Source organism: Canis aureus, chromosome 1 (genome assembly GCF_053574225.1).
Source record: "Canis aureus isolate CA01 chromosome 1, VMU_Caureus_v.1.0, whole genome shotgun sequence".
Lineage (NCBI taxonomy): Eukaryota > Metazoa > Chordata > Mammalia > Carnivora > Canidae > Canis > Canis aureus.
The window spans coordinates 103,392,654-103,419,425 of NC_135611.1; the positions used below are offsets into that span (position 1 = coordinate 103,392,654).

The 26,772-nt window shown below is 43.7% G+C and overlaps 1 protein-coding gene across 1 annotated transcript; it reads right to left on the reverse strand.

Moving 5' to 3' along the window:
* Window positions 1-1,308: 1,308 nt before the first annotated feature.
* NLRP2 (NLR family pyrin domain containing 2) lies at window positions 1,309-24,654 on the reverse strand. The gene is made up of 11 exons (XM_077878033.1): window positions 24,375-24,654; window positions 22,941-23,015; window positions 21,013-21,087; window positions 19,256-20,867; window positions 16,918-17,088; window positions 14,820-14,984; window positions 11,203-11,373; window positions 10,671-10,841; window positions 8,473-8,643; window positions 4,229-4,399; window positions 1,309-1,595 (listed from the first exon to the last, which is right to left on the reverse strand). The coding sequence occupies exons 1-11, from the start codon at window positions 24,652-24,654 to the stop codon at window positions 1,457-1,459; spliced, it is 3,201 nt and encodes a 1,066-aa protein (XP_077734159.1). The 3' UTR covers window positions 1,309-1,456.
* Window positions 24,655-26,772: the final 2,118 nt, after the last annotated feature.

A 26,772-nucleotide genomic window follows, 5' to 3' on the forward strand; every position in this document is an offset into this window, starting at 1 on the left:
GCAACATTGGGATATTTGCATTCAAGGGATATTTGCCAGCACTTGGAGATATTTTTGGGGGAGGGAGGTGCTGGGATTTAGTAGGTAGAGGGTAACATTTTATGAATGCACAGGGCACTCTCTCAAGAGTATATTCTTTTGATATGCTTAAGATAACAAAAAATTATCTGGCCCCAAGTGTCAATAGCAGAGACTTGAGGAACTCTTAGAAGACCCTGAAATTCCTTCCTAGCCTTCAAAAAATTATGTGCCTCTATTTCTTCTTTTAACAACCTTACCCACTCCCACTGAAGGCACCCACCACTCCTCAGACCATGAGAATGAGAATATCTATAGGAAAGACCTATATTCAGCTGAACAAGAGGTCTCGAGAAATAGGAAACTTGTAGGAAAACCTGGGAGCCCATACTGTATACAGGGACATCAGGGAGATGATGGCACATGAGCCTGTTAAAGGGAGGTTTGAAGGGGAGGTCTGAGAATGTGGTGTATTTGGTGAGAATGATGAACCAATGGATCCCAGTGAAGAAGAAGGGGAAGTAGGATGACTGGGAGAAAAATGTAAAAATTAGTGCCTAACAAAGTGATTCTTACAGTTGTTGTACAGACTTTTGGTATTCTGTATGCCATAAGGAAGTAAGTGGTTAGGGGCGGGGGGAGAGCTGTGCATGCCATGGAGCTATGCTTTTTATAAGGTTGGGATTATTTTTTTTAAAGTACCTTTTTAAAAGATTGTATTTGAGGGGAGGGAGAGAGACAGAGAGAGAGAGAGAGAGAGAGAGAAAACACAAATAGGGAGAGTGGCAGAGGGTAGGGAGAAACAGACTCCCTGCTGAGCAGGGAGCCCAATGTGGGGCTCAGTTCCAGGACTCTGAGATATGACCTGACCGGAAGGTAGATGCTTAACCAAATGAGCCACCCAGTACCCTGAGGTTGGAATTACTAAAAAGTTGATCAAAGAAATGATCATATATGGGCTTCACTGAAGCACTTAAGAATGCTACAAACTGTTGTAGGATTGGTAGGAGAAATACTCTGAGGAAGACCATCAGGCAGCTACCCACACAGATCAAGGAATGCCAGAACTGGGCAGTGACTGGCAAGGTGAACAGACCAATGAGATCACAAACATTTCTGTCCCCGTTTTTCCTTCTGTGTTAGGTTCTCCCCAAATAAAGTATTTTTCTGTCTATGTTTGGTCAGAATCCATTAATAAAGAATCTCCTTCATGAATGCATTCACACCTTTATTGCTCTTGATAGACTCAAGATATAGGCATTCTGTCCATAATAGGGGTAAGTAAACCACCTGTGCATGTTTCATAGAAGCTGAAGGCACAACCAGGGATACAATAACATCTGGCCCAGCACATAACATCACTGAGAGGGCTCAGAGGAAGTTCAACATCATGTTGATGATCCTGGATTTTACTTGGGAAGGAATAAGTCCAGGGGATTCAGAAAATGAAGTCATGTGAAGAAGGCCGGTTATTGGTTGGATCTTGGTCATCACTCTCGATGGTCAGTTGTGGGTCATATTCTTGGATTTCTTTTAGCAGCTTCTGGATTCGAGGATCAGATTCATCTATCTTCAACCTGGAGTTACAATGGGACAAAAGGAAGGTTTCTTGTTGCTTCAAGGAGATTCATTCCAAATGCCCAAGTGCCTGCAAGTCTCATACTTTAGAGCAGGGGCAGGGGCAATATTTACTGATTACTGTATGCTGCAAATCAGGGTTCCATATTGATTTGGTAGGGAAAGAGAATACCAGGTTAATGTTGTAATGCTTTTGCATGGTTGAATGATCTTGGGTGATCTCATATCATGTTTGGAGAGATGGAATTGATTGATACATCCAGGATTTAATTCTAATACCTGCCTACTACACAGCTTACTTTGGTAACTTCTATTTCGTGGACCCAGGACAAGACACACACACGTGAACCAAGGCAGTCAGACAAGATTTTGTCCCCCCTTTGCTACATGATATAGCTGACCAATACCTTTTATTTGACTTGTGATAATAGCAGCCTCATTTGTGGAATTCACCTTTTGGTATTCATCTCTGTGATATGGAGATGGGGAACAGAGTGAGGACAAAGCAAGAGGGAATAATTAAAGCAAAATATGTATAAAAGTAAGAGGTTGAAGATATTAGCTGTCATGTTTCTTGCTGGCATTATAGTTCTGGTTTTGCTAGGGTATATATATATATTTTTTTCTAAAGTCATCTCTATACCCAATGTGGGGCTTGAACTTATGGCCTTGAGATCAAGAGCACATGCTCTACTGACTGAGCCAGACAGGTGGCCTGGTTTTGCTAGAATATTAATGAATTTTTGTTTTGCTGTTTAAGATTCATAAAATATCCACACAATAAACCTTCAGTTAGAAGTTCCGGAGGTCTAATGTATAGCACAATGACAATAATACTGACAAGTATACCTGAAACTTGCTAGGATAGTAGATCTTAAGTGTTCTCACCACACACATGTATACACAAAAGGTAACTTATATGAAGTGATGGATGTATTAATTAGCTTGATTATGGTGATAATGTTACAATGTTTACATATACCAAAATCACAATAAAAATAACTTCACTTAAAGTAAGGACCAACGAGCTTCAAAATATTTTCAACATGACCCTCCAAGGTCAGATGCAATTGTGTCTATTTGTGATTGTTGGAGGTTGGTCATGGTCTGCTGTAGAAGCACAGGATTAGTTCCTATAGTCAATTTGTGTCTGGTCAAGTGATAAAGGAATCAGAAACAGGGTGTGAACCACACCAGGACTAAGAATGAGGTATGATGGTAGGGCTCTTTGATTCCAAGCAAGAGGAAAAGACTCCAGTTAACTTAAAAGAATATCTTAGAAGGATACGGGGTAGATGAAAAAGTCAAAGAACTAAAAATCAAATTCTGAATCCAGGATCTTCATGCCTGTAAAGGATCTGTGATTCAGGAAGGCCCCCCCTCCCCCGCCCCTGCCCTTGAATGGCTCATTTTGAGATTCAAAGACTCAGGAAAGAACATCTAAAGAAACAGCTACAATATTGTCTCTAGGGCTTTACACCTAGATTAAAAGTCACTGATATTACATAAAGTGAGAGGACTAGCTCACCAAAAAGGGGCTAAACACAGAAACAAATGTCAGAGTCTATAAATCCCTTCTTTTGACTAGCAAGCTACCTGTTGAGTACATATATAATCTGTTCCTTCTACATAATTATCATTTCAAGCCATTGGTTGTCTACATTGCATCTGAGTATTTTTTTTTTTGTTTGTTTTTGCATCTGAGTATTTAAACAAGCTTGGGTAAGACCAAGAAAAGTTGTACTGTTCTTTGTTGCCATGGTAGCAAGTAGACAACACAGGTCAATAGCAACTTGCTTTGATGAACAACAGAGGACAGACTCCTTTCATTCAACAGTGGACTCACTCCACAGAACATGCCTTTAAGGTGGACCAATTGCTAGACCTCTGTAACTAATACAGCCCCAACACAAACTCTTTTTCAGAATACTGCAGGAGAGCTGCAGTCTGATTTTCCTAACATGACAATGGCTGGCCACCATAACTCTCCATTCTCTTAGAGAAGTCCTAGTCCAGATTCTTTTTTTTAAAATTTTTATTTATTTATGATAGTCACAGAGAGAGAGAGAGAGAGGCAGAGACATAGGAGAGGGAGAAGCAAGCTCCATGCACCGGGAGCCCGATGTGGGATTCGATCCCGGATCTCCAGGATTCCGCCCTGGGTCAAAGGCAGGCGCCAAACCGCTGCACCACCCAGGGATCCCTGTCCAGATTCTTGACTTCAGACTAGGTTTGGGTCTCACCCTTCGGCTCATCTTTTTTTTTTTTTTTTTTTTTTAAGATTTTATTTATTTTTTCATGAAAGACATAGTGAGAGAGAGGCAGAGACATAGGCAGAGAAGCAGACTCCATGCAGGGAGTCCGATGTGGCACTTGATCCCAGGACTTCAGGATCACACCCTGGGCTGAAGGCAGGTGCTCAACCGCTGAGCCACCCAGGCATCCCTCCTTTGGCTCATCTTACCGGCTAAAGCAACAGAAGAGACCAATGGGAGAATTATCAGGTGACCAAACATTAATGGATGAAGGCTGAATATTATTAGTAGTTGCCTACAACAATTCCTGTGGTTTGTGCTCCCCTTGCAAACCTACCATCATGGAGGAAAAACACTGAACAGCAGGAGGATCATACCTGAGTGTCCGGAGGGAGGAACAGTGAAGTTTCAAGGTATCACACAGCATCTTTATTCCACTATACCCCAAGGAATTCTGGCCCAGGTCCAGTGTGACCAGGCTCTGATTTCTGCCAAGGGCAGATGAGAGGATTTCAGAGCTGAAAGGAGTGATGGCACATCCCCACAACCTATAGGGGAGACACAAAATTAGGTCATTCAACCAATGTTTACTGATACCATCCTATATGCCAGACATACGCCTGGGTGTTGGGTATCCAACAGGGAACAAGAGAAGTCTCTTCCCTCTGAGCTCATGTGCTAATAGGAAACAGATATATGTGGTGTGCCATATCCAATAAGGGTCATGAAAGGCAAAAGGAGAATTGGGGGATGCTCACTACAATAGTTGACCTATAGGTCAATATGAAGACCTCAGGGGTGAAGAGAATGAACCATAGAGAGATCTGGAGTAGGAGTTCCTCAGGCAGAGAAATAGCTTATGCAAAGGTCCTGAGGTCATGGAGGATTATCATGTAAAACAATATCAAGACAGCCAGCTTGAGAGTGAACCAGGGAGGGTTGTAAGAGATGAGGTCACAGATAAGAGGGAGCCATTTCACAAAAGGCCCTTAGGCCATTGTAAACTTCAGATTTTACTTGGGACGAGATGGGGAACCACTGGAGATTTTGACCAGAAGCATGACAAGAGTTGAAAAACTGTAGGGGAGTAGAGATGGCAGATTCAGACCAGCCGTGGGCTATACAACAACCCAGAAGTTACCAGGAGATGTAGGGGTACGAAAACAGATTCTAGATATCAGGAAGATAGTAGCTGGATTTTAAAAAGGCTTGGATTTGACATTTGAAAGAAGGAATTAAGGATTTCATTCTGGAAGGGAAGGGAGAAGAAATGGGTAGGAAATATCAGAAATGGAGACAGAACATGAAGACTCCTAACTCTGGGAAACGAACTAGGGGTGGTGGAAGGGGAGGAGGGCGGGGGGTGGGGGTGAATGGGTGACGGGCACTGAGGGGGGCACTTGACGGGATGAGCACTGGGTGTTATTCTGTATGTTGGCAAATTGAACACCAATAAAAAATAAAATTATTAAAAAAAAGAATTCCCTAGGATTTAGAAGAGGCTAAACGCAACATCAAACATTTAGCATACTTCCTGGCACCCCGAATAACACACAAACATATTTCATTATCATAACCAACATTTCTGATGGATACAACCAACTCCATTTCCTAAAATGCAAAGCAAATTATGCCATAGGGAAGTCACAGCTCACTAGATACTTCCCCATGCCAGTATGCGTGTGTGGTTGAGAGAGCATCCTCCCTGCCATCATTAACATCACCACCCTCTTGCAAACAGGCACCTGCCATGAATGGTAACAATCAGAATTTTCCCACCTGTGAGCTCTAGGATTTATTCAGTTGGCATCCTCACCAATGCAAACTGTATTCGTGCTGGGAACTTTACAAATACTATTGTTTGGGTCTTGCTTGTGGAGCTCTCAATTTCAGAGGTCTCAGGTACAGCCTGGGTGTCAGGATTCTCAAAGCTGCAAGCATTTCTAGTATGTGGTAGAGTTAAACGCCATGACTCTGCCTTACCTTCTTGTGCTGTAGAGGCCAGAAAACAAGCTGCCATCTGAGAGTTCTTTACAGGTAAAGTTCCAGATTCAAGTGTGTCTGAATGATGGTACCTAACTCATGCAGGATCGTGAGGCAGAACTGAGTTGAGGCCATTTATCTGCTTGTGGAGCTGACATTTTCTGCAGTGTTGAATTCTTACCACTCTGGAGGCTGGGATCTGAGGCAGCCATTCCTTCTTGATGCCATAAGTGTTGCATCTTTAACATGGTCCACAGGTTACCTTGAGATGACCTAGACTAGAAGCTATTCCTTTAACTATTCTAGTGAGTTTTCTCCCCCAGCTTTACTGACCTATAATTGACAAATAAAAGTCGTATGTATTTAAGGCATACAAAGATGATTTAATATAGGTACACACTGTGATCACCACAATCAAGTTAATTAACCCATCTGTCAACTCACATAATTCCTTTTAAAAAATGTGAGAATACTATTTGCTGAGAGATTTTTTTATTGTTTAAAAATAGAAGTTTCTGGGTGGGGGTGTGGCAAGATGGCAGAAGAATAGGGGTCCTCAACTCACCTGGTCCCACCAACTTACCTAGATAACTTTCAAAACATCCTGAACACCTACAAATTCTACCTGAGATTTAAAGAGAGAACAGCCTGAATGCTACAGAGAGAAGGGTTTTCACTTCTAGCAATAAATAAATAAATAAATAAATAATAGATAGATAGATAGATAGATAGATAGATAGATGATAGATAACTAACTATCAAGTGGAGGAGGGGCACCATGAAGAGCCAGGCTAAAGTAAACCTGGGCAACCAAAGCCTCCAGGACAGGAAAGCCCAGTCCCAGAGAAGTGGAAATTTTAAAAATCTGCACTGGATTCTTCCCAGGCAGAAAAGTGTTTAGCAGGGAAATTGGGCAGAATCACAGGAGGAGCAGTGAAGCCTTCAGTTTCCCAGAGCCACTAGTAGCAGTGCGCCCAGGGAAAGTGCACCACAAAATGTGGACCGATCTCGGTAAAGATCTGGAGAGCACAGCCCACCGGACATTTGGGAGAAGTCACTTGGTTAGGCGGGGGCTCCAGACGGAGGGGTCTGTGCCCTGCTGCCTTCGGGAGCCACGCACCCCGGGAGTGGGATTCCAGCAGCACAGGCCCTGACCCCAGGGCACAAAGCCGACAAAGCCCATGATCCTGTGTTCCCCCAGGGACAGGTGGAAGCAGGGAGGGCACAAGACAGCAAGAACTCTCCTGCCACTGGGCACCACTGGGCACCACTGGGCACCACACACCACGGCCGAGCTCCCTAAAGGGCTGCAGCCTGCGCTTGGCTGGACCCAGGAGCAGTTCGGAGGGGCTCGGGCAGAGCCTCCACGCAGAGGAGCGATTCCAGCAGCGCAGGCCCCGGAGCCCAGGGTGCCAGGGACACAGCCCAAGATCCGGTGCTTCCCAACTCCCCGCTCCCCGGGACAGGCAGAAGCCAGGAGGGCACAGGACAGCAAAGACATTCCTGCCACCAGGCGACCCGAGCTGTGCAGATCAGCGGCCCCCGCCCCGGGAGCATCCAGGCCCTGCAGACTGAGAGCACCGGTAGTTACTGCAGGAGCTGACTCTAGAGCTGGAGAGCTGGCCGCCTCCACTGTTGTTGTTCCTCTTGGGGCTTCACAGGATAAACAACCCCACTGAGCTTCACAGTGGCCTCACAGGATAAACAGGTTAATCAAATTTCCACTGAGTCGGGCACCAGGCAGGGGGCCGAGCAGCTCCCCCAGGTGCTCACACCTGAGACTCAGCATAGCAGGCCCCTCCCCAGAAGACCAGCTAGACAAACAGGGGAAAAGCAAGTTATTGACCAAGCAGCACTGGAAAGTTCCAGGGGAAGTCGAGGGATTTACAGTATATAGAGTCAGAGGATACTTCCCCTTGGTTTTTGCTTTCTATTTGCTTCCCCCCCTTTTTTCTCATCCTCTTCTTCTTCTTCTTTCTTTTTTCTCTTCTTTTTCTCCTTTTCCCAGTACAACTTGTTTTTGGCCACTCTGCACTGAGCAAAATGACTAGAAGGAAAAATTCACCTCAAAAGAAAGAATCAGAAACAGTCCTCTCTCCCACAGAGTTACAAAATTTGGATTACAATTCAATGTCAGAAAGCCAATTCAGAAGTACAATTATACAATGGAATATTACTCAGCCATTAGAAATGACAAATACCCACATTTGCTTCGATGTGGATGGAACTGGAGGGTATTATGCTGAGTGAAATAAGTCAATCTGAGAAGGACAAACGTTATATGGTCTCATTCATTTGGGGAATATAAAAAATAGTGAAAAGGAATAAAGGGGAAAGGAGAAAAAATGAGTGGGAAATATCAGAAAGGGAGACAGACCATGGAAGACTCCTAACTCTGGGAAACGAACTAGGGGTGGTGGAAGGGGAGGTGGGTGGGGGGTGACTGGGTGACGGGCACTGAGGTGGGCACTTGACGGGATGAGCACTGGGTGTTATTCTATATGTTGGCAAATTGAACACCAATAAAAAATAAATTTATAAAACAAATTTGTTCCAATCTCTTGTATTAGAGCTGGGGGGATTTGCTATATAATATTTTATTTCATATACAGATTAAAATAAAAAAAACATAACTTACCATAGGCATTTGAGGTTACACATTGGGTTCTTCAAAGCCTCACACAGAAACTTCAGTCCAGTAATCCCTATGTGATTCAGCCCCAGATCCAAGTGGGTAAGGTTTGAATTTTGCTGGAGAAGTGTTGACAGATGATTGCAGCCACCACTGGTTATGCTGCAATACCAAAGCCTAGAAATCAATCACATGAAGAAAGTAAACTCTGAGTCTTCCCTGAGGAGATACACTAAAACCAATGTTGTTGACCTCAAGCTGCAGGATTTAGACAAGCTTTCAGACAATGGGACATGGAAATGAAATCATGGCAAAGTTATAATCACTATATAAGCAATTATGTAGGCTATCCCATCCCCTCCAGATGTAGGTGTCTACATGCTGATCCACACTCACCCAACCCCACTCCATACATGCAAAGATGTCTATGTGATAATCCCTGGTCCCTGTGAATATGTTATGTTACATACAAAGGGGACTTTGCAGGTGTGGTTGAATAAAGGATCTAGGAGGTGGGGAGATTATCCAGGTGAGCCAAGGTAATTACAAGGATCCTTATAAGAAGGAGAATGAGAGTCAAAGCCAGCAGGGGGGAAAGGTGATGAGAAAGACAGAAGGACATTTGAAGACACTATGCTGCTGGCTTTGGCCATGAAGGAAGGGACCATGAGCCAAGGGATGCAGGCTAGAACTGTAGAAGGCCACGAAATGGCTTCTTCCCTGAAGACCTCAGAAGAAACACAGCCTGGTAGACACCTTGATTTTAGCCTAGTGAAACCCATTTTGGACTTCTGGCATCCAGAACTTTAAGACAATGAGTTTGTGTTGTTTTAAGCTTTTTAATTTGTGACAATTTGTTACAAACTATTATAAAAACAGTTAGGGAATCAATACAAGTGGTACATATTCTTTCTACCCTAATTATGGGGCAGAGAATATCTATCTTGCCCTGGCTTGCAACTTCTATTAGGGGAAGGCTGGTGAGTGGGTGGAACTTCATACTATTTTAGTGCTTGGGGGCTGAGATAGTGGGGTAAAATTCTTTCTTCCACCTTTCTCCAACCACGACTGAATGCTTTGTGAAATTTTAAGTGAGTGAGTTTTTGGATACTGTGTATCTTAAGGCATATTCTAGGTTAAAACTAGTTTATAGGAAATGCAGTTACCGTCAAAGGTGATTTTGTAGATGGCAAGAACACTGGAGATGTTAACACTGAATAGAATCTGAGTAGAAATAGTTAATGCAGCTGTATTCTTTTCTCAAAATTTGTCCTATGATTTTAGTGTTTTTAATGAGCTTGTTGGCATAACTCCATCTACCTGCCAGTTGCAGGTAGAGCTTATGTTATGTGGCACTAAAAACATATATCTGCCCTATGACCCAGCAATTGCACTGCTGGGGATTTCCCCCAAAGATACAGATGCAGTGAAACGCCGGGACACCTGCACCCTGATGTTTATAGCAGCAATGTCCACAATAGCCAAACTGTGGAAGGAGCCTCAGTGACCATCGAAAGATGAATGGATAAAGAAGATGTGGTTTATGTATACAATGGAATATTAGCCATTAGAAGTGACAAATACCCACCATTTGCTTCAAAGTGGATGGAACTGGCGGGTATTATGCTGAGTGAAATAAGTCAATCAGAGAAGGACAAACATTATATGGTCTCATTCATTTGGGGAATATAAAAAATAGTGAAAGGGAATAAAGGGGAAAGGAGAAAAAATGAGTGGGAAATATCAGAAAGGGAGACAGAACATGAAAGACTCCTAACTCTGGGAAACGAACTAGGGGTGGTGGAAGGGGAGGTGGGCGGGGGGTGGGGGTGACTGGGTGTTGGGCACTGAGGTGGCCACTTGATGAGATGAGCACTGGGTATTATTCTATATGTTGGAAAATTGAACACCAATAAAAAATAAATTTATAAAAAAACCCTCCATCTACAGCCAGTTGCAGGTAGAGCTTATGTTATGTGGCACTAAAAACATGCATAAAAACCTGGAAATCAGCTACATCCCCCAAATTCCTATGGAATATTGACACTATGTCTTGCTTTTTTTTTTTTTTAACATCCTCTTGCCAGGTCTCATCAGATCTGTCAGTATCATACTTGGGGTATTCAGAGAAGCTATTAAATGCTTGCATCTGTCCTACTTGAATCCAGTATGCACATGCACACAAATAACTAGCATGGACTTACACCAGCATCTGTAGTTGACAGTCAGGGTAACTCAAGCCTTCACACAGAAGCTTTACCCCATCATCTCCCAGAGTGTTCTTTGCCAAACTCAGGTGCGTCAGCCTCTGGTTGACAATCAAAGCTGAAGAGAGCTCTTTGCAACAGGCTTCTGTAAGTTGACAGTTTTCCAACCTGCCAAAGCACCACACAAATGGTAAGAGGGTGAGAACATTTCCAAAACCCAATTTTCTTGGCTGTCCCTAAAGGCCAGAGGCCCCATCTATGGCTCATCTTGTGCTTAACATCTATAGCTCATCTATAGCATCTATAGCTCTATAGCTCTCATCATGTGCTTAACACTCAATCATGAAGGACAAGGATGAGGGAATGATAAGATGCATGAGCCACATACCTGGGACCAGAAATGGGAACCAGGTGTCCACATCAGTAGGAGGTCCCATATCCAGCAAATCCAGATTTTACCCACTGCTCTTCCCTATGTGGCCCCAAACATAGGAAAAGAGATGCTCCCAGGGAGAGAGGCAGTACTTACGACAGTCTCTGCAGGAAGCATTTTGGGTGTCTCAGAGTTGTGCACAGCAACTTGGCACTCTCATCGGGGAGCTCATTGGCTGTGAGGTTCAGGCATGTCAGGGACTGGTTGATTTTGAGGGAGGAGGAGAGATGGGCCCATTGCTGAGTGGTGGCAGAACAAGATACCAACCTGCCAGAAGAATGGGAACACATTATTTTTTTTAAAGTATTTTTTTAACTTTTATTTATTTATGATAGTCACACACACACACAGAGAGAGAGAGAGAGAGAGAGAGAGAGAGAGAGAGAGGCAGAGGGAGAAGCAGGCTCCATGCACCGGGAGCCCAACATGGGATTCGATCCCAGGTCTCCAGGATCGCGCCCTGGGCCAAAGGCAGGCGCTAAACCACTGCGCCACCCAGGGATCCCGGAACACATCATTCTTGATAACCAAACGCTTGATAACAGTCTCCAGGTTTACCCCTCATTTTACCACATTATGTCATGTCCTAGAATAAATTACATAGAGCAGTGGCAAAGTGTGATCCCTGGACCAGCTGCATCAGCATCATCTGGCAAGCAGTTAGAAACACAAATCCTCAGAAACTCCAGATGCAGAATCCACTGATTTCTGTTTTAGGGTGTCCTGCGCCACCTCAATGATTCCTGGGCCACATAGTCAGAAGTTGATTCAGAAGATCTGGGTGAGGCCCAAGAATTTGTGTTTTAACAAGTTTCCAGGTGATGCAGCTGCTGCTGATCTGGAGACTGCATGTTGACAACTACTTAATTAGAAAACTACTCAATCGGGGGATCCCTGGGTGGCCCAGCGGTTTAGCGCCTGCCTTTGGCCCGGGGCGCGATCCTGGAGTCCCGGGATCGAGTCCCACATCAGGCTCCCGGCATGGAGCCTGCTTCTCCCTCCTCCTGTGTCTCTGCCTCTCTCTCTATGATAAATAAATAAATCTTTAAAAAAAAAAAAAAAGAAAACCACTCAATCAAGCATATCAGGCAACAAGGTGCCCATACTCTATTACTGGAGAGAATTTTCTTACCATGGATGAAAGGAATTTCATTGGGACATTATGTGTATCATGGCCTTTCAAGTGGGGTTTTTTTTTTAAATGCTGATTCTGCCATTTACTGTATATGAACATGTGGCCAAATTACTTAACTTTATCAAAACTTATTTCCATCTTTATTTTTTTCATTATTTGGTATGGTTGTATTAATAACAAAAAAATTCCAAGGACCTAGAGGTATCACTAGGCCTTTATCCCACCCCATCCCCTTGCCCACCTCCCCCCTTCCACTACCCCTTGGTTTCCCAGAGTTAGGAGTGTTTCATGTTTTGTCACCCTAATTTTTCCCACTCATTTTCTCTCCTTTTCCCCATAATCCTGTTTACTATTTTTAATATTCCCTGTATGAGTGAAACCATAGAATGATTGACAGGAAATCAGAAATGTTGGAGAGGATATGGAGAAAGGGGAACCCTCTTGCACTGTTGGTGGGAATGTGAACTGGTACAGCCACTCTGGAAAACTGTGGAAGTTCCTCAGAGAGTTAAAAATAGATCTGCCCTATGACCCAGCAATTGCACTGCTGGGGATTTACCCCAAAGATACAGATGTGGTGAAACGCCAGAACACCTGCACCCCAATGTTTATAGCAGCAATGTCCACAATAGCCAAACTGTGGAAGGAGCCTCAGTGACCATCGAAAGATGAATGGATAAAGAAGATGTGGTCGATGTATACAATGGAATGTTACTCAGCCATTAGAAACGACAAATACCCACCATTTGCTTTGATGTGGATGGACCTGGAGGGTATTATGCTGAGTGAAATAAGTCAATCGGAAAAGGACAAATATTATATGGTCTCATTCATTTGGGGGGATATAAAAATTAGTGAAAGGGAATAAAGGGAAAGGAGAGAAAATGAGTGGGAAAGATCAGTGAGGGTGACAAAACATGAGAGACCTAACTCTGGGAAATGAACAAGGGGTAGTGCAAGGGGAGGTGGGTGGGGTGTTGGGGTGACTGCGTGATGGGCACTGAGGGGGGCACTTGATGGGATGAGCACTGGGTGTTATGCTGTATGTTGGCAAATTGAACTCCAATAAAAAAAGCTGAAAAAAGAGAAAAGTATAAATCAAAAGGTAATAAAAATTTTAAATTTATAAATAAAGGTATAAATTAAAAATTTATAAAGTTGGAATAAAACATAACAAAAGAAGACGTGGTCTATGTATACAATGGAATATTACTCAGCCATTAGAAGTGATGAATATCCACTATTTGCTTCAATGTGAATGGAACTGGAGGGTATTATGCTGAGTGAAGTAAGTCAGTCAGAGATGGACAATCATTATATTTCCATCTTTAAATTGGAAACAAGTCATACCCTCATGTTGAGTGTTTATTAAAGTTGATATTCACATGAGGTGCTAAGTGGACTATGTACCAGAAAGCTAAACTTAAATAAAATTCAACAAAACACTTTCTTCTCTCAGAGTCTAAGCTACGATAGAGGAACCAGGGATACCTGGGTGGCTCAGTGGTTGAGCATCTGCCTTTGGCTCAGGTCATGATCTCGGGTTCCCAGGATCAAGTCCCACATCGCGACTCCCTGCAGGGAGCCTGCTTCTCCCTCTACCTATGTCTCTGCCTCTGTCTCTCATGAATGAACAAAATCTTTAAAAAATTATTAAAAAATAATAGAGGAACCAAAGTTAACCTGGGCATTGGAACACAATAGAATATCTAATGGCTTCCAATAAAATAAGCCAAATTTATACAGAGTCTCCTCCTTCCATTTTGGGTGTCCATTACTCCTTAAGAAACAAGCTAATGACCAAAATCTTCAAATTGCACACTTTCTTTTCCTGATTATTCTTCACAGGAAAAAGAAATGAAGGCCATTAGTAATAGTCAATTATGACAGTGGCTACTATCAATAACGCAACAATGAATACATGTGTGCTTAGACTTTGTTTCAGTCAGTCCTCAAACCCCTGGGATATGTGCAATACTCCATCCTACTGATGGGGATAAGACCTAATTAAATAGCCCAAGACCATACCAGCATAGGCAGAACACCACCAACAAGACCAACAGATCACCTTAAACTGTGTTCCTATTATCAAATGTGGTCAAGCGAGGATCAATGGAACCCCATGATGAGTAATGACAATACTCACCAGAGCTATCATGTGGAGAATATCCCAAGGGGAGATCTTTCAACCCAGAGGACTACCAAGAGAAGGAAAATCTGTTGCTCCCAAAGTATCTTTGCCTGGACAGAGGATACTGGACAGAATCTGGTATTCTGAATCATGACAGGAGAAACAAACCATAAACCAATTCTCTCTGATAGAGGATGGTATCCAGTCTCCAACCATTTTTTTTGGACTCAGGCCTGTTGTGGATGGTTGCCCAGGTTGCTCAATGATCAGTACAAGGGGAAACTAAAGTCTAGCCCATTTTCTGTTCTGTGGCATGTGCCTGGAGGAGTACAGTTTCTAATCAGAATAAGGGATTTCCCCACCCCTCCTACTTTATTCAAAATTGCTATATAGGCTTGTAGGAACTCTGTTCACATGCTGGAAGTTTTCAGTGATGGTGAGATATACCTGAGGTATTGCAGATTACATTTTGGGTGTCTCAAGATTTCACACAAAATGGGAAGCATATCATTCTGGTCATTTCCTTGGAGAGTCAGATGCGTGAGAGTCTCATGACCACCAAAAGCAATGCAGAAGTTTCTATAAGCGTCTGCTGGGAAAATATTTTTGAGGCTAGGGAAAGGATAAGAAAGGTGAAATCTTGCATTTATATATACATGAGAACAAAGGGCTGCAACAGGTTTAAACACTGGAAACTTTGTTCATATTTTTCACCTCCATTGAGGTGTGGTCACAAACTGTATATATTAAAGTGTACAATTTAATGTTTTGATATATTACTACCTTGTGAAATCATCCCCGTAATCAAGCTAGTGAATATACCTATCAATTCACATAATCACCATTTTCCTTTTTGTGTCTGTGTGGCAAAAACACTTGAGATCAAGTCTTTTAGCAAATTTCAAGTATACAATGCAGGATTGTTAACTGTTGTCTCACCAGTGCACAGTTAGGTCTCCAGAACTCACTCATTTTGCTTTAACTGAAACTTGGTGCTGCTTGACTGAGATCTAATTTTAGAAACTATTGGAAGTTCCATACTTTCATGATCTCAAACTTTTGGAAAAGAGAAGTTGGTCATGAACATTGTTTCAGACAAAAGCTGTTCTATGGCTTTTTGAAATAAATAAGGAACGGTGGTAGTTTTTTTCCCTGAAGTATTACCAATGGGCACATTTCAGGAGTGCTATGTCCTGCTCAATATCTTGCATTTAGAATCAGGATTGCATAGCTGGTGAAATACAAGTGAGCATAAACATCTCCTTCTTTCTCTGCATTGAGAAAGAAACCTATGAAAGAGGACATCTGTGTCTGGAGGAGGTCTCCCTGGTCCCGAAGCCTACTTTGTTGACTAAATCATGTTTTCTCTCCTTCTCTAAACATCTCCAGCAGCCTGCCCACGTGTAAGCCTTGCAGGACTTTCCTAGTACATGAGCTGCACAGAGGAGCTCCGCAGGAGGACTCTGTCATAGGTGGATAGGGCACACTCTACTCTTGATTACAAGTATTTAACTTGTGTACTTACCTTTTTCTGGAGCTTCTGAACCCCATCATTTCTTCCCAACTTCATTCAACTACATAGATTTTTGGATCATATTCCCACCCAATCCAGGCCCCAGGCCTGGGACACAGCACACTGATACCATCTCTCCAATGGTGCTCCTAGTTAGGAGTGATTTTGTAATCTCCTCCTCCCCAGGACACCTGACAATGTCTGGAGACATTTTAGGTTGTCACAACTAGGGTGTGGGTGCCACTAGCATTTGGAAGGTAGAGGCTGGAACTGCTGCTAAAAAATCCTATGATGTGTAGGAGCCCAACCCCAGTGTTAGCAGAGGCTGAGAAATCCTGCTTTACACATAGTCCTATGGTTGTCTTAAAGGGATTAAAGCTGCCCCCAGGATCTGGATGTTCCTCATAGTGTTTTGTAGTCATCCCAATCATATTTCACACTGTATTAAAATTACTTTATCAGAAAAAGTGGAATAGTGCTTGCCAAGGGCTGTGGAGAAGGGATCATGGGGAATTACTGTTTACTGGGGACAGAGTTTCAGTTTTGAAGAGTCCTGGAGATGGATGGTGGTGGTGGTTGCATACTTACACATTTAAAGTGCATAACTGTGCACTTAAGAATGGTTAAGATGGGATGTCTGGGGGCTCAGCAATTGAGTGCCTGCCTTCAGCCCAGGATGTGATCCTAGAGTCCCAGAATTGAGTCCCACATGGGGCTCCCTGCACGGAGCCTGCTTCTCTCCCTATGTCTCTGCCTCTCTCTGTGTGTGTCTCTCATGATAAATAAAATTTCAAGAAAAAAAGAATGGTTAAGTTTTATGTTATACCACAATAAGACATTGGAAAAAATTACTTCATATGCTTCAGTAGACAAATGTATGGTATGGACCATCTCAACTTCTTATGTCTTGAATGCCCAGTTGGATTCTGGAAAAGGAATTCAAATATTGCTCCAATAAAAATGGAGCCTTAAAAATGTAAGGAGCTTGGTTATGCCCTAGGGGTTTTCATCCAGGGGTTAGCTTCTACTTACACCACTTTCTGAAGATTATGGGTAGCAGAGGTTATTTTTTCACAGAGAATTCTCACAGATGAGGCACTAAGGAAGCTCTGACTGATGTCTAGAAATATCAGGTTTTTATTTGAGTCAAACATGGAACAGAAGTCTATCCAGAAAGGAAGCACGTGTTGATCATTCTGGGACCTGTTGGGAAAAGGCAAAGGAAGGAATTTACCAAAGATTGCTGGAGAGAAAATATAACATTTGTCCAACATCATGAAGATATTTAGGGTTGCTCTGGGCACACACTCCTAGTAAATAGAACTCTAAAAGTCAGATGATTTAATGACTTAGTGTCACTATCAGACAATTCATCACCTAAGACATGTCACTGGAAAAAGAACTCAAATTTCTTGCACAACAATCTTACAGAGGGTTAGAATAAGCCAAAATTCTTTTTTTTTGTATATTTTTAAATTGGAGTTCGATTTGCCAACATATAGTATAACACCCAGTGCTCTAAGCAGATCATTGATAACTGAATGGGGAAAACAAAAATCAAAGGAAGACAAACCACAAGACACTCTTAACTCCGGGGAAAAAACTCAAGGTTGCTGGGGGGGAGGGGAGTAGAGGGATGGGGTGACTGAGTGATAGGCATGAAGGTGGGCACGTGATGTGATGAGCACAGGATGTTATATGGAGCTGATGAATTATTGAACACTACATCTGAAACTAATGATGTACTATACGTTGGCTAATTGAACTTAAATTTTAAAAAGGGGGAAAAATAAAATAAGTGACCTTATTGTAAAACTTGAAGCAACAGGAGGAAGACAAGTTGTGATAAACCTAGTTGTGACTTTCAAAGAGTCTGGTCTATATGCCCTGGGGAAAGAAATCTGTGTAGGGTTAGTGCAAGTGTCTTATCAAGATGAGATAATCAAGCCATTGCATAGAACCAAACCAAGATTAAAAAGAAAAATAGAGGGATCCCTGGGTGGCGCAGCGGTTTGGCGCCTGCCTTTGGCCCAGGGCGCGATCCTGGAGACCCGGGATCAAATCCCACGTCGGGCTCCCGGTGCATGGAGCCTGCTTCTCCCTCTGCCTATGTCTCTGCCTCTCTCTCTCTCTCTCTCTCTCTCTCTCTGTGACTATCATAAATAAATAAAAATTAAAAAAAATAGAGACTATTTGACTTGGGGATCTTGGATGGGATAGAGAGAGGATGCTATTTATGCAATTTTATTTTCATTCAAAGGAGCTCTTTGACAACCCTCCTGTAGAAGAAAGATTTAGATAAACTAGCATGTGGGCCTGTGTAAACACTTGGATGAGAGAAGAAACAAAATCAGGACACTGATGAAGGGATAAGGTCTGTGGACTGCTGGTGATCTTTGAAGCAGTGAAATGTTCATGCCTAGCTGTCATGGTCATAATGCTTCCTGGGGTAACTCAAGTTCATGGCTCTCTGTTAAGTGGGGAAGGAATGTGAAGGAAAAATTAAGGGAATATGTAAAACAGACATAACCACCAGGAAAGCAGAGAGGGTGTTTTATTCTGGCCCCATGAATATACATGAGTATTTCAGATACTGATTTTGGATGGTGACCTAGGGTTGAGAAAGAGGTGAGCTGATAAGATAAACAGCAGTATGTGTGTGTGTGCCCTACATAGGACCGTGAGCAGTGATCTTGGATTGTGACCAAGAGAGAACGTCATAAACCAGTAGACGAGTTCTAATCCCACACAAGCACCCTTTTCTGAAACCAGGATCTTCATGCCTAACATGAAAGACTGTACGTTTCCAGTAGCCACCAGGTGAGAAACAGTATTTGGAAACTGTATGAGCTCAGTTAATGTTACTCGAGCCTACATCAAGAATAACAAAGCCTCATGACTGACTGGGGTCATCTCATGATGTCACTGGTATTGGGTGAGGTGCCCATGATAGGACTTGCCATGATCACGATGGGGTGAAGCTTTTTGAAACCTTGTTGAATCAATCTCTGACTTTACATCTTTAATGCTTTTCTGTCTGTTGTGCCAAATGGAACAATCCCATACAAACAGGCAACCTGGACAACCAACATGTGGACTGAAATAAGGTCAAGCCATTTGCAAAAATTGCTCAGCTAAAGAAAAAAAAAGGAGGCAGGTCTCAAAACAAGGTCTGGTTCCAAAGAAAGATCCCATCCCTAATCCGAACATTGTGTTCCCCACCTTGAAGAGCAAGCTAGCAGAAGAAATTCTGGCAAGAAGAAAATTCTGATCCTATGCCAAGGGAGCGGGGGGACACTCTGCCCGGTTTCTAATGCAGGGGATGAGGCTGAAAAAGCAAGCTAACAGAGTGAACAGTGAGGATTCTTACCGGTCAGCCTGGTCCTCTGATTCTGACACAGCATCATTCTCCAGAAACATCCCCTTTTCTATCTGCAGCCACATTTTCTGCAAGCTTTCACAATGCTTGAGGCAAAAGGATGCATGTATGATGTCTGAGGTATCTTTGAAAACCAGGGACACTTCTGTCACCTGGACCATGGCTTCCTTCACAAGCTGCTCCTCCTGGGATTCATAGAGACAGTGCAAAGTCTCCTTCGTGTCTGTCACCGAGGAGAAGGGTCTGTTCTCAGGAGACCCTACCCTGCATTCCAGCAGTTCCTGCTTGACCTTGGTGGACACCAGGCAGCCAAAAGTCATCCCCAGCTCCCTGGCCCTCTTTTCATTGGTGAGGCCAAATAGGAAGTGCCCCACGGGGGCTAGGTAGGGGTTCTTGAGTCCTTCTTCCTTGGAGAGGAGCCTCTGCACATTCCCAGCATCCCAGCTAGGGCTTCCTGCTGGAAGGTCTTGGTGGTCCTGGCTCCCCAGAATGTAGAGGGCAGCGGCCAGGAACTGCTGGACACTCAGGTGGAGGAAGCAGTAGCAGCCCTCACAGTCTCTGCTCTTCTGGAGGATATTCCTGTTCAGGAAAGGGTGCAGGTCAGACTCATGCACACCCAGCCTGAGCAGGTCATGTCCATCAAACACTGAGGTCTGTGTCCACACGCCCTCAGTGGCCAGCAGGCACAGAGCGTGCAGAGTAGACCTGAGGTGCAGCCCCAGACAGCTGCCCTGCGCGGGCGCAAACTGGCTGCAGAGGAAACGCAGCAACAACGATGTGGTGGTCTGGCAGGTGGGGCCAGGGTCCTCACCCTCGTCCATCTGCAGCTTCAGGCAGGTGCACACCATCCAGCACACAGCGGGTGCCGCGCCCATTTGGAACAGCGTTGCATTGCTCTTCATCAGGTGGAAAGCACGCAGCGCCTGAGCCTCCTCTCCAAAGTGTCTCAGGAAATACGCCTTCCTGTCACACTCTGAGAGCCCCTCGATCTCCACGAAGAGTGGCTGCTCCACCATGAGCCGCAGCTCCCTTAGGGCCTCGGGCCGTGTGGTGACCAGTAGGGCGGCCGTGGGTAAGAGCTTTCTCTTCAGTAAGCTCCCCAGGAGGGTGGACGCAGGCCTCTGTGTCTTCCAGTCCACACACAGGTCGTGCACCAGCGCCTCCACCCCTGAGGGCACGTGCAGCTCCTCAAAAGCATCAATGACAAACAGGAGTTTCTGTGCCTGGGTCAGGACCTGTGCAAGGGCATCCTGCAGGTCTGGGGCACTCTGGGCCAGGAGTTCTATGAAGGAGCACATCCCCTTGCGGCTGAGTGCCTTGCAGCTGAGATAGAAGGCAGTGGGGCAGGTCTGTGCAAGGCTGTCCTCTGTCCAGTCCAGCATGCACTTCTTGGCCAGAGTGGTCTTCCCAACGCCCGCAGGACCATGCAGCACCACCGTGTGTGGAAATGGTCCTGCAAGCATTTTAGGATTACAGAATGGGATCAGTGTCTCATATTTCTGGGTGACAGTGTGAATGTTTTCACTGGCTCCAGGCCAAAAGTTCTTCTTCCACATTTGCTGGACCTTCTCTTTCAATATACTTATATACTTATCTTGTTTACCTTCAGTGATAAGAGGTTGGAAATAGGATATAGCTGGTTATTCATTAGGAAAAAAAAAATACCTGTGTCAAGTAAGAACATGATAATAGAGAAGTTATCAAGAACTACCTGACACTAAGCTCATCCAGGAAGATAGGATACAGACCTGGCTTTTCTCCTTTCAAACCTTCCTTTGCTTCTTCTGGATTTGTGACATCTTCTTCCTGTGCTTGTGTAAATGCTGCAAAATACAAATTAAAGTGAGCATGACACAAAAATGTGAATTTCTTTTATCAGAGATACGGTGTTAAAGCTGGTTCCATGAAGTGCAGAATCTAATCTCTTAGAGATCTGTGGCAGGGGCGACAGATAGGTTTATAGAGATGAACAGAGCAAATGACATTCTAAACCAAGTTACATGCCTCTCCTCTGTGGAACTATAACAATAAACATTTGTTCTAATTGCTCTATCAAAAAATCAATGTGAGGAATATTACTCAGCCATTAGAAATGACAAATACCCACCATTTGCTTCAACGTAGATGGAACTGGAGGGTATTATGCTGAGTGAAAGAAGTCAATCGGAGAAGGACAAATATTATATGGTCTCATTCATTTGGGGAATATAAAAATAGTGAAAGGGAATAAAGGGGAAAGGAGAAAAATGAGTGGGAAATATCAGAAAGGGAGACAGAACATGAGAGACTCCTAGTTCTGGGAAACAAACAAGGGGTGGTAGAAAGGGAGGTGAGTGGGGAGAGGTGACTGGGTGACAGGCACTGAGGGGGGCACTTGATGGGATGAGCACTGGGTGTTATTCTATATGTTGGCAAATTGAACACCAATTAAAAACTAAATTAAAAATATCAATGTGATCTATCAAAACTACTTGTCTATCTTCCCCACTTGACTAGATATGCACCAGGATATCAGAAGATAGAGCTTCAACCCATTATGGCTGCTCAAGTATCTCAGTAAACAAGTGATGTCATGTTTGTGTGGAATGCCAGACAATTCCTGAGCATCTGCTCAAGGTAAATGGAAATGTGTGTATGCCAAGACTAGCGCATGAAGGTTCATGGTAGTATTATGTAAGGTAGTCAAAAAGCAGAAAAAAAACCTCAAACATCCATTCATTGATGATGGGCAATCAGCTGTGGCATATCCATACAATGGAATATAATTCTGTAATAAAAAGGGAGGATCAGGGCAGCCCGGGTGGCTCAGCGGTTTAGTGCCACTTTTGGCCCAGGGTGCGATCCTGGAGACCCGGGATCGAGTCCCACGTCAGGCTCCCTGCATGGAGCCTGATTCTCCCTCTGCCTGTCTCTCATGGATATATATATATATATATTTTTTTTAAAGGCAGATCAGGGATACACACAAAAATACGTACAAACTTCCAAAACATATGCTAAGCGATGAAAGATAGACATAAAAGATCACATACATCCAGAAAAGTCAAGTGTAGCGATGCAAAAACTAAAGTAATGGTCACCTGAAATTGGAGGACAGAGACCAGGGAGTGACCACATGTGGACATGAGGGAACTTTTTGGGGCCATGTAAACATTGTAAAATTGGGTAGTGGTGATGGTTGCAAAACTCTGTACATTTACTAAAAATTAGTAGTACACATAAAATGAGTGAGATTTATGGATAGGTAAGTTGTATTTCACTAGGGCTATTGACAAAAATACTATCAGGCTGACTTGAGCAACTCATTTACATTAAACTGACCACAGTGCTGGTTGAGGCAAGTCACCTACTGACAGCATATCTCAATGTTCTCATCTGGGAGTTGAGATTACTAAAGTCTGAGCATCTGAAATTGAAAAATTAAAGAGTAACTCCATACAGTACACCAATTTTCCGTGAACTGAAAGAATTCCAGTTCTCTTCAGTGGTCATTCCTCACTTTGTTGTTAAGTGAGGGAGGAAGGCATTTCCTCTGAGACAACTGATAACTATTAGTAGTGGAGAAAATGAGGTTGGGGAAATGGAGCTCCCAGAAAGGAAAGGGGGTGGAGAGAACACAACATGGTGGGGTATGTGTCGCTTGGCTTGTTCCAACTCTGGGTGTTCTAAGACCAACCTGAATCTTTTTCTTCTACATGCTCTGGGGGTTCTTCCAGGTTTGCACATTTTAGTTCTGTAGTCCTGGTGATCCCTGAGAAAAGAGGAGGCATTATAGTCTTGTAACTATGTCAGTACTTAAACTTCTGCCTAGGAGAGAGGACTTCAAGAATGCGCATGTTGACAACTGGGTCTCATACTTAAACCCCCAGTTACATAAAAAGGACATTAACCTGATCTTAGAGATAAAATTAAAATGTGTCAAGTTACTATCTCAGGCTTACATGTCTCTTCTGGCTTCCTATGGTTGCTTCCTGTGTAGTTGAGAACACACAGTGAGTGTTCAATGTCAAGGAGGTTTATGCAGAATAATCTCCAAAGGCCCAAGGAACCCTAAGACTGAGAAAAAGGCTGACCCAGTCCAGCTTGACAAGATATGGTTTATTAAGGGGACAGAAGTGTGTCTTGGGCAGCTGTAAGACTAGCATATCTCTGCAACCCTGGTTTTCATAATTTTTATGTATCTATCTAAAATGCTGGCACTTCGATTTATTGTCATTTTAAGAGTTGCTCATGAGATAGTACATAAAACCATGCAGTTAGAAGTCTGTGTGTATTCTAGTCTTGTAGCATGTCTGAACTGAATCAGCCATGTTTCAAATATGTGCTAACCACTTGTGGCCACTCTGTTAGGCAGCAGAGCCCTGGATTTTAAAAAACCTTGGGCGCACACAGGTGTCACGAGGAGCTTTCAAGAACCCCATACCTAGGGGAGACACAGGTCATTTAGCTAAATCAGTGTCTCTGGCGATAGGTTCTGGCCATTAGTATATATAAGTTCCTGAGGAGATTGCCCAGAACAGTGAAAGTTGACAACCACTGACTTAAAACATGGTTCTCCACTCAAGTGACATTTGCCAGTGTCTAGAGACATTTTTGGTTGTTGCAAGTGAAGAGAATGTGCTGTTAGCTTCTAGTGGGTGGAGGTGCTGGGATGCTAGCACCAGGGTCCAAGAGATGTTGCTAAATATCCTGCAATGCAAAAGACAGCTCTTCATCCAGCTCCAAATGCTATTAGTGCTGGTCGAAGGGAAGGTAAGGGTTTCATTTGTGAGTGTGCATGAGGAAACATGAGTAGGAGCTAAAAACCAAACAGAGGGTGTGTAATAATTTAACACCTTGGATGTATGAGAGAATGGGATCCTGAATATCCTCCGGGAGCAGTCTTGGACAGGAGAAGGGATATAGAGTGAGGAGGCCAGGGGAGGTACACAATACCAGGACAGAGTAGAAATAGCTAGAATGGAAGACACCACTAGACTTTATGAAGGTCTAGCATTTGGGTTCAGGACAGATGGCCTCTCCAGGGTTCAATGTTATGCCTACATATAAAAAACCCTGGAGGCTACTCCTCCTTCCTCCTAGGACACCATGTGGGCTTGTTTCTACTTACCCCTGAGCTCATCCTTTGCTCTCTCAGACAGATCGGTTCGGTTCATCTTGTCAAAAATCTGGATGGTCACCATCTCTACCCAGTGGCTGGGGCAGTGGTTGATAAGAATTTCTGCCAGCTGCTTCCCATCGGCCTCCTCTACCTCTGTCGCAGGGATGTGCTGTAATTCATCTTGTAGGGAAAGGGGCCTCAACAGAGACTTGAACTGGCTCAGCTCATCCTGGGCAAACTGTTCTAGAAGGGGCTGCAGGTTGAAACCCAGCTGTGCAGAAGGTTCCATCTTGTTGTACATGAGAGATCTGAGCTTTGGGCATTAAAGAAGAATAAGGGAAGAAATGAAAGAGAGCGAATCAGTATTCCTACTTCAAATGACAGTTGCCTCTGTGCCAAGAACTGGGCAATTATCACTGCCCAACCTGCTGCTTTAGGAACCAACTCCCAAAAAGAGAAAAAAATTCACATAGAACTCCTTTAGTTTTTGTCTTGACACAGTGGTTCCCATTTTGAGAGTCTGGGATCCTTTAGAGAGTGTAAAAATTCCTGAGTGTAGGTAGGAAGTCCATGCAGATACATCTCCTGGACCTAGCAGATCATCTGTCAGCTTTTAGTAAATTTGGTATACAAATGAGCTAATGAGAACTACCCACTTTAGCTCTCCAGAACAACCTGACATGTCATTATCTTAATGTTTATGGACCTTGACTAAAGAACCATCTTGAGTTGAAAACATCTCAACAGAAACTAAGAAGTTGAGTGGTACACCCGCTCAATTTACCATTGTTTACAAAGAGTCACTTCCTGACCTCAACAGACCTGGATTTGAAATTCTATTCATTGAACAGTTGAGCATTTGAGCCAAAGGTCAAATGACCAGATTTCCAGTTGTAAAACAAATAGGTCATCACTCACTCATTAGGTGGCCATGGGCACTCCTCTATTCAAATAAAAATTCCCACTGAGTACCAGGAACAGTTTTAGAACTGAAGGGACAGCTATAAAATGGGTAAGAACTCTGCCCACTTGGGGCTTATACTCAATTTGAGTACACATATAGGGTGTGGGAGAAGCAGATATTTCACAGATAAATTCAAACAAAAACAAGTGACAAAAATATGAAGACAGGATGACAGAGAAGTAGAGTGCGGGGGATTTTGCATCATGTGAGTATGGACATTTTCTCAGAGGAAATAGGTCATTGAGAACATGAAGACAAGGAGCTGCCAGCTGAGGGAGTTTTGTGGGGGTAAAGTCTAAGAGTGAACAAGTGCTAAAGCTTGGGACTGAGTGGAGTTCAACATGTGCGCTCGCTGAAGCAGAGAAACACAGGATGTGACTCAAAGCCTAGGATCAGACCTCTGATTATGAAGGCAGTGGTAGGTTATACTAGGATTTTCAAAATTTGACTTCAGGTACAGCAGGAAGTAGTTCTGAGGTTTCTAGTGGGGATGCCCCACAATCTGACCAAAACTCAGAGGCACTTTCTTATGCTGCAAGGGGAGAATGGCCAAGGAGCTGGAAAACTTTTTCATGACCATTGAATATGGTAAGAAGGCATTACTGGAGAGAGGGACTACAGCTGGGGTTCAGAGGTAGGGGAGAGACATGAAACTCAGTTCTGAGCAGTCAGGACAAGTGGGGCAGATTCAAGGTCAGTGTGTGGACAGTCACCAAGAGGTAGATCCATTCAACAAGATTCATGCTGAGAGCAGACCAGGGTGAGCAGAGGTCACCTGGTAGAGGAGGGGTGTGATCAGATACCAGAGGTGGGGGAATTTTTGCTAAGCTGACTCAGCAGGATTCTGGCTCAAGCTAGACTAAGTGGGCCAAGGACAGAGCCCAAGGACTAGAGCTAGTGTAAAAGAACACCCAAGACGGTGACTCCAGTCAAGGAGAGAGCCTTTGTCAGTGCCTGACAAAGATTTTGAATTCATCTTGAGGATGGTGGGGTCAAATCACACCTTGGTAACCTCTGCAAGGTGCTAGGCACTGCAGTCAGCCCTTTAGACTTGACTCACTTAATCCTTACTATATCCCCAAGTATTATATTCTCCCTATTTCAGATTAAAAAAAAAGATTTTAGAACATGGAAGACTCCTAACTCTGGGAAACGAACTAGGGGTGGTGGAAGGGGAGGAGGGTGGGGGGTGGGGGTGACTGGGTGGTGGGCACTGAGGGGACACTTGACGGGATGAGCACTGGGTGTTATTCTGTATGTTGGCAAATTGAACACCAATAAAAAATAAATTATTAAAAAAAGATTTTATTTATTTATTCATGAGAGACACACAGAGAGAAGCAGAGACATAGGCAGAGAGAAAAGCAGGCTCCATGCAGGGAGCCCAATGTGGGACTCAATTCTGGGACTCTAGGATCATGCCCTCCTGGGCCAAAGGCAGGC

Bases quoted from the DNA above. Each gene is read 5' to 3' on its own strand.
- NLRP2 (XM_077878033.1), bottom strand. From the start codon at position 24,654: ATGGAACCTTCTGCACAGCTGGGTTTCAACCTGCAGCCCCTTCTAGAA. The intron at 23,016-24,374 runs GTAAGTAGAAAC...CTCTTTTCTCAG, and splicing joins AGCAAAGGATGAGCTCAGGG to GGATCACCAGGACTACAGAA. The intron at 14,985-16,917 runs GTAAGTAGAAGC...TCCTTTCCCTAG, and splicing joins CATAATCTTCAGAAAGTGGT to CCTCAAAAATATTTTCCCAG.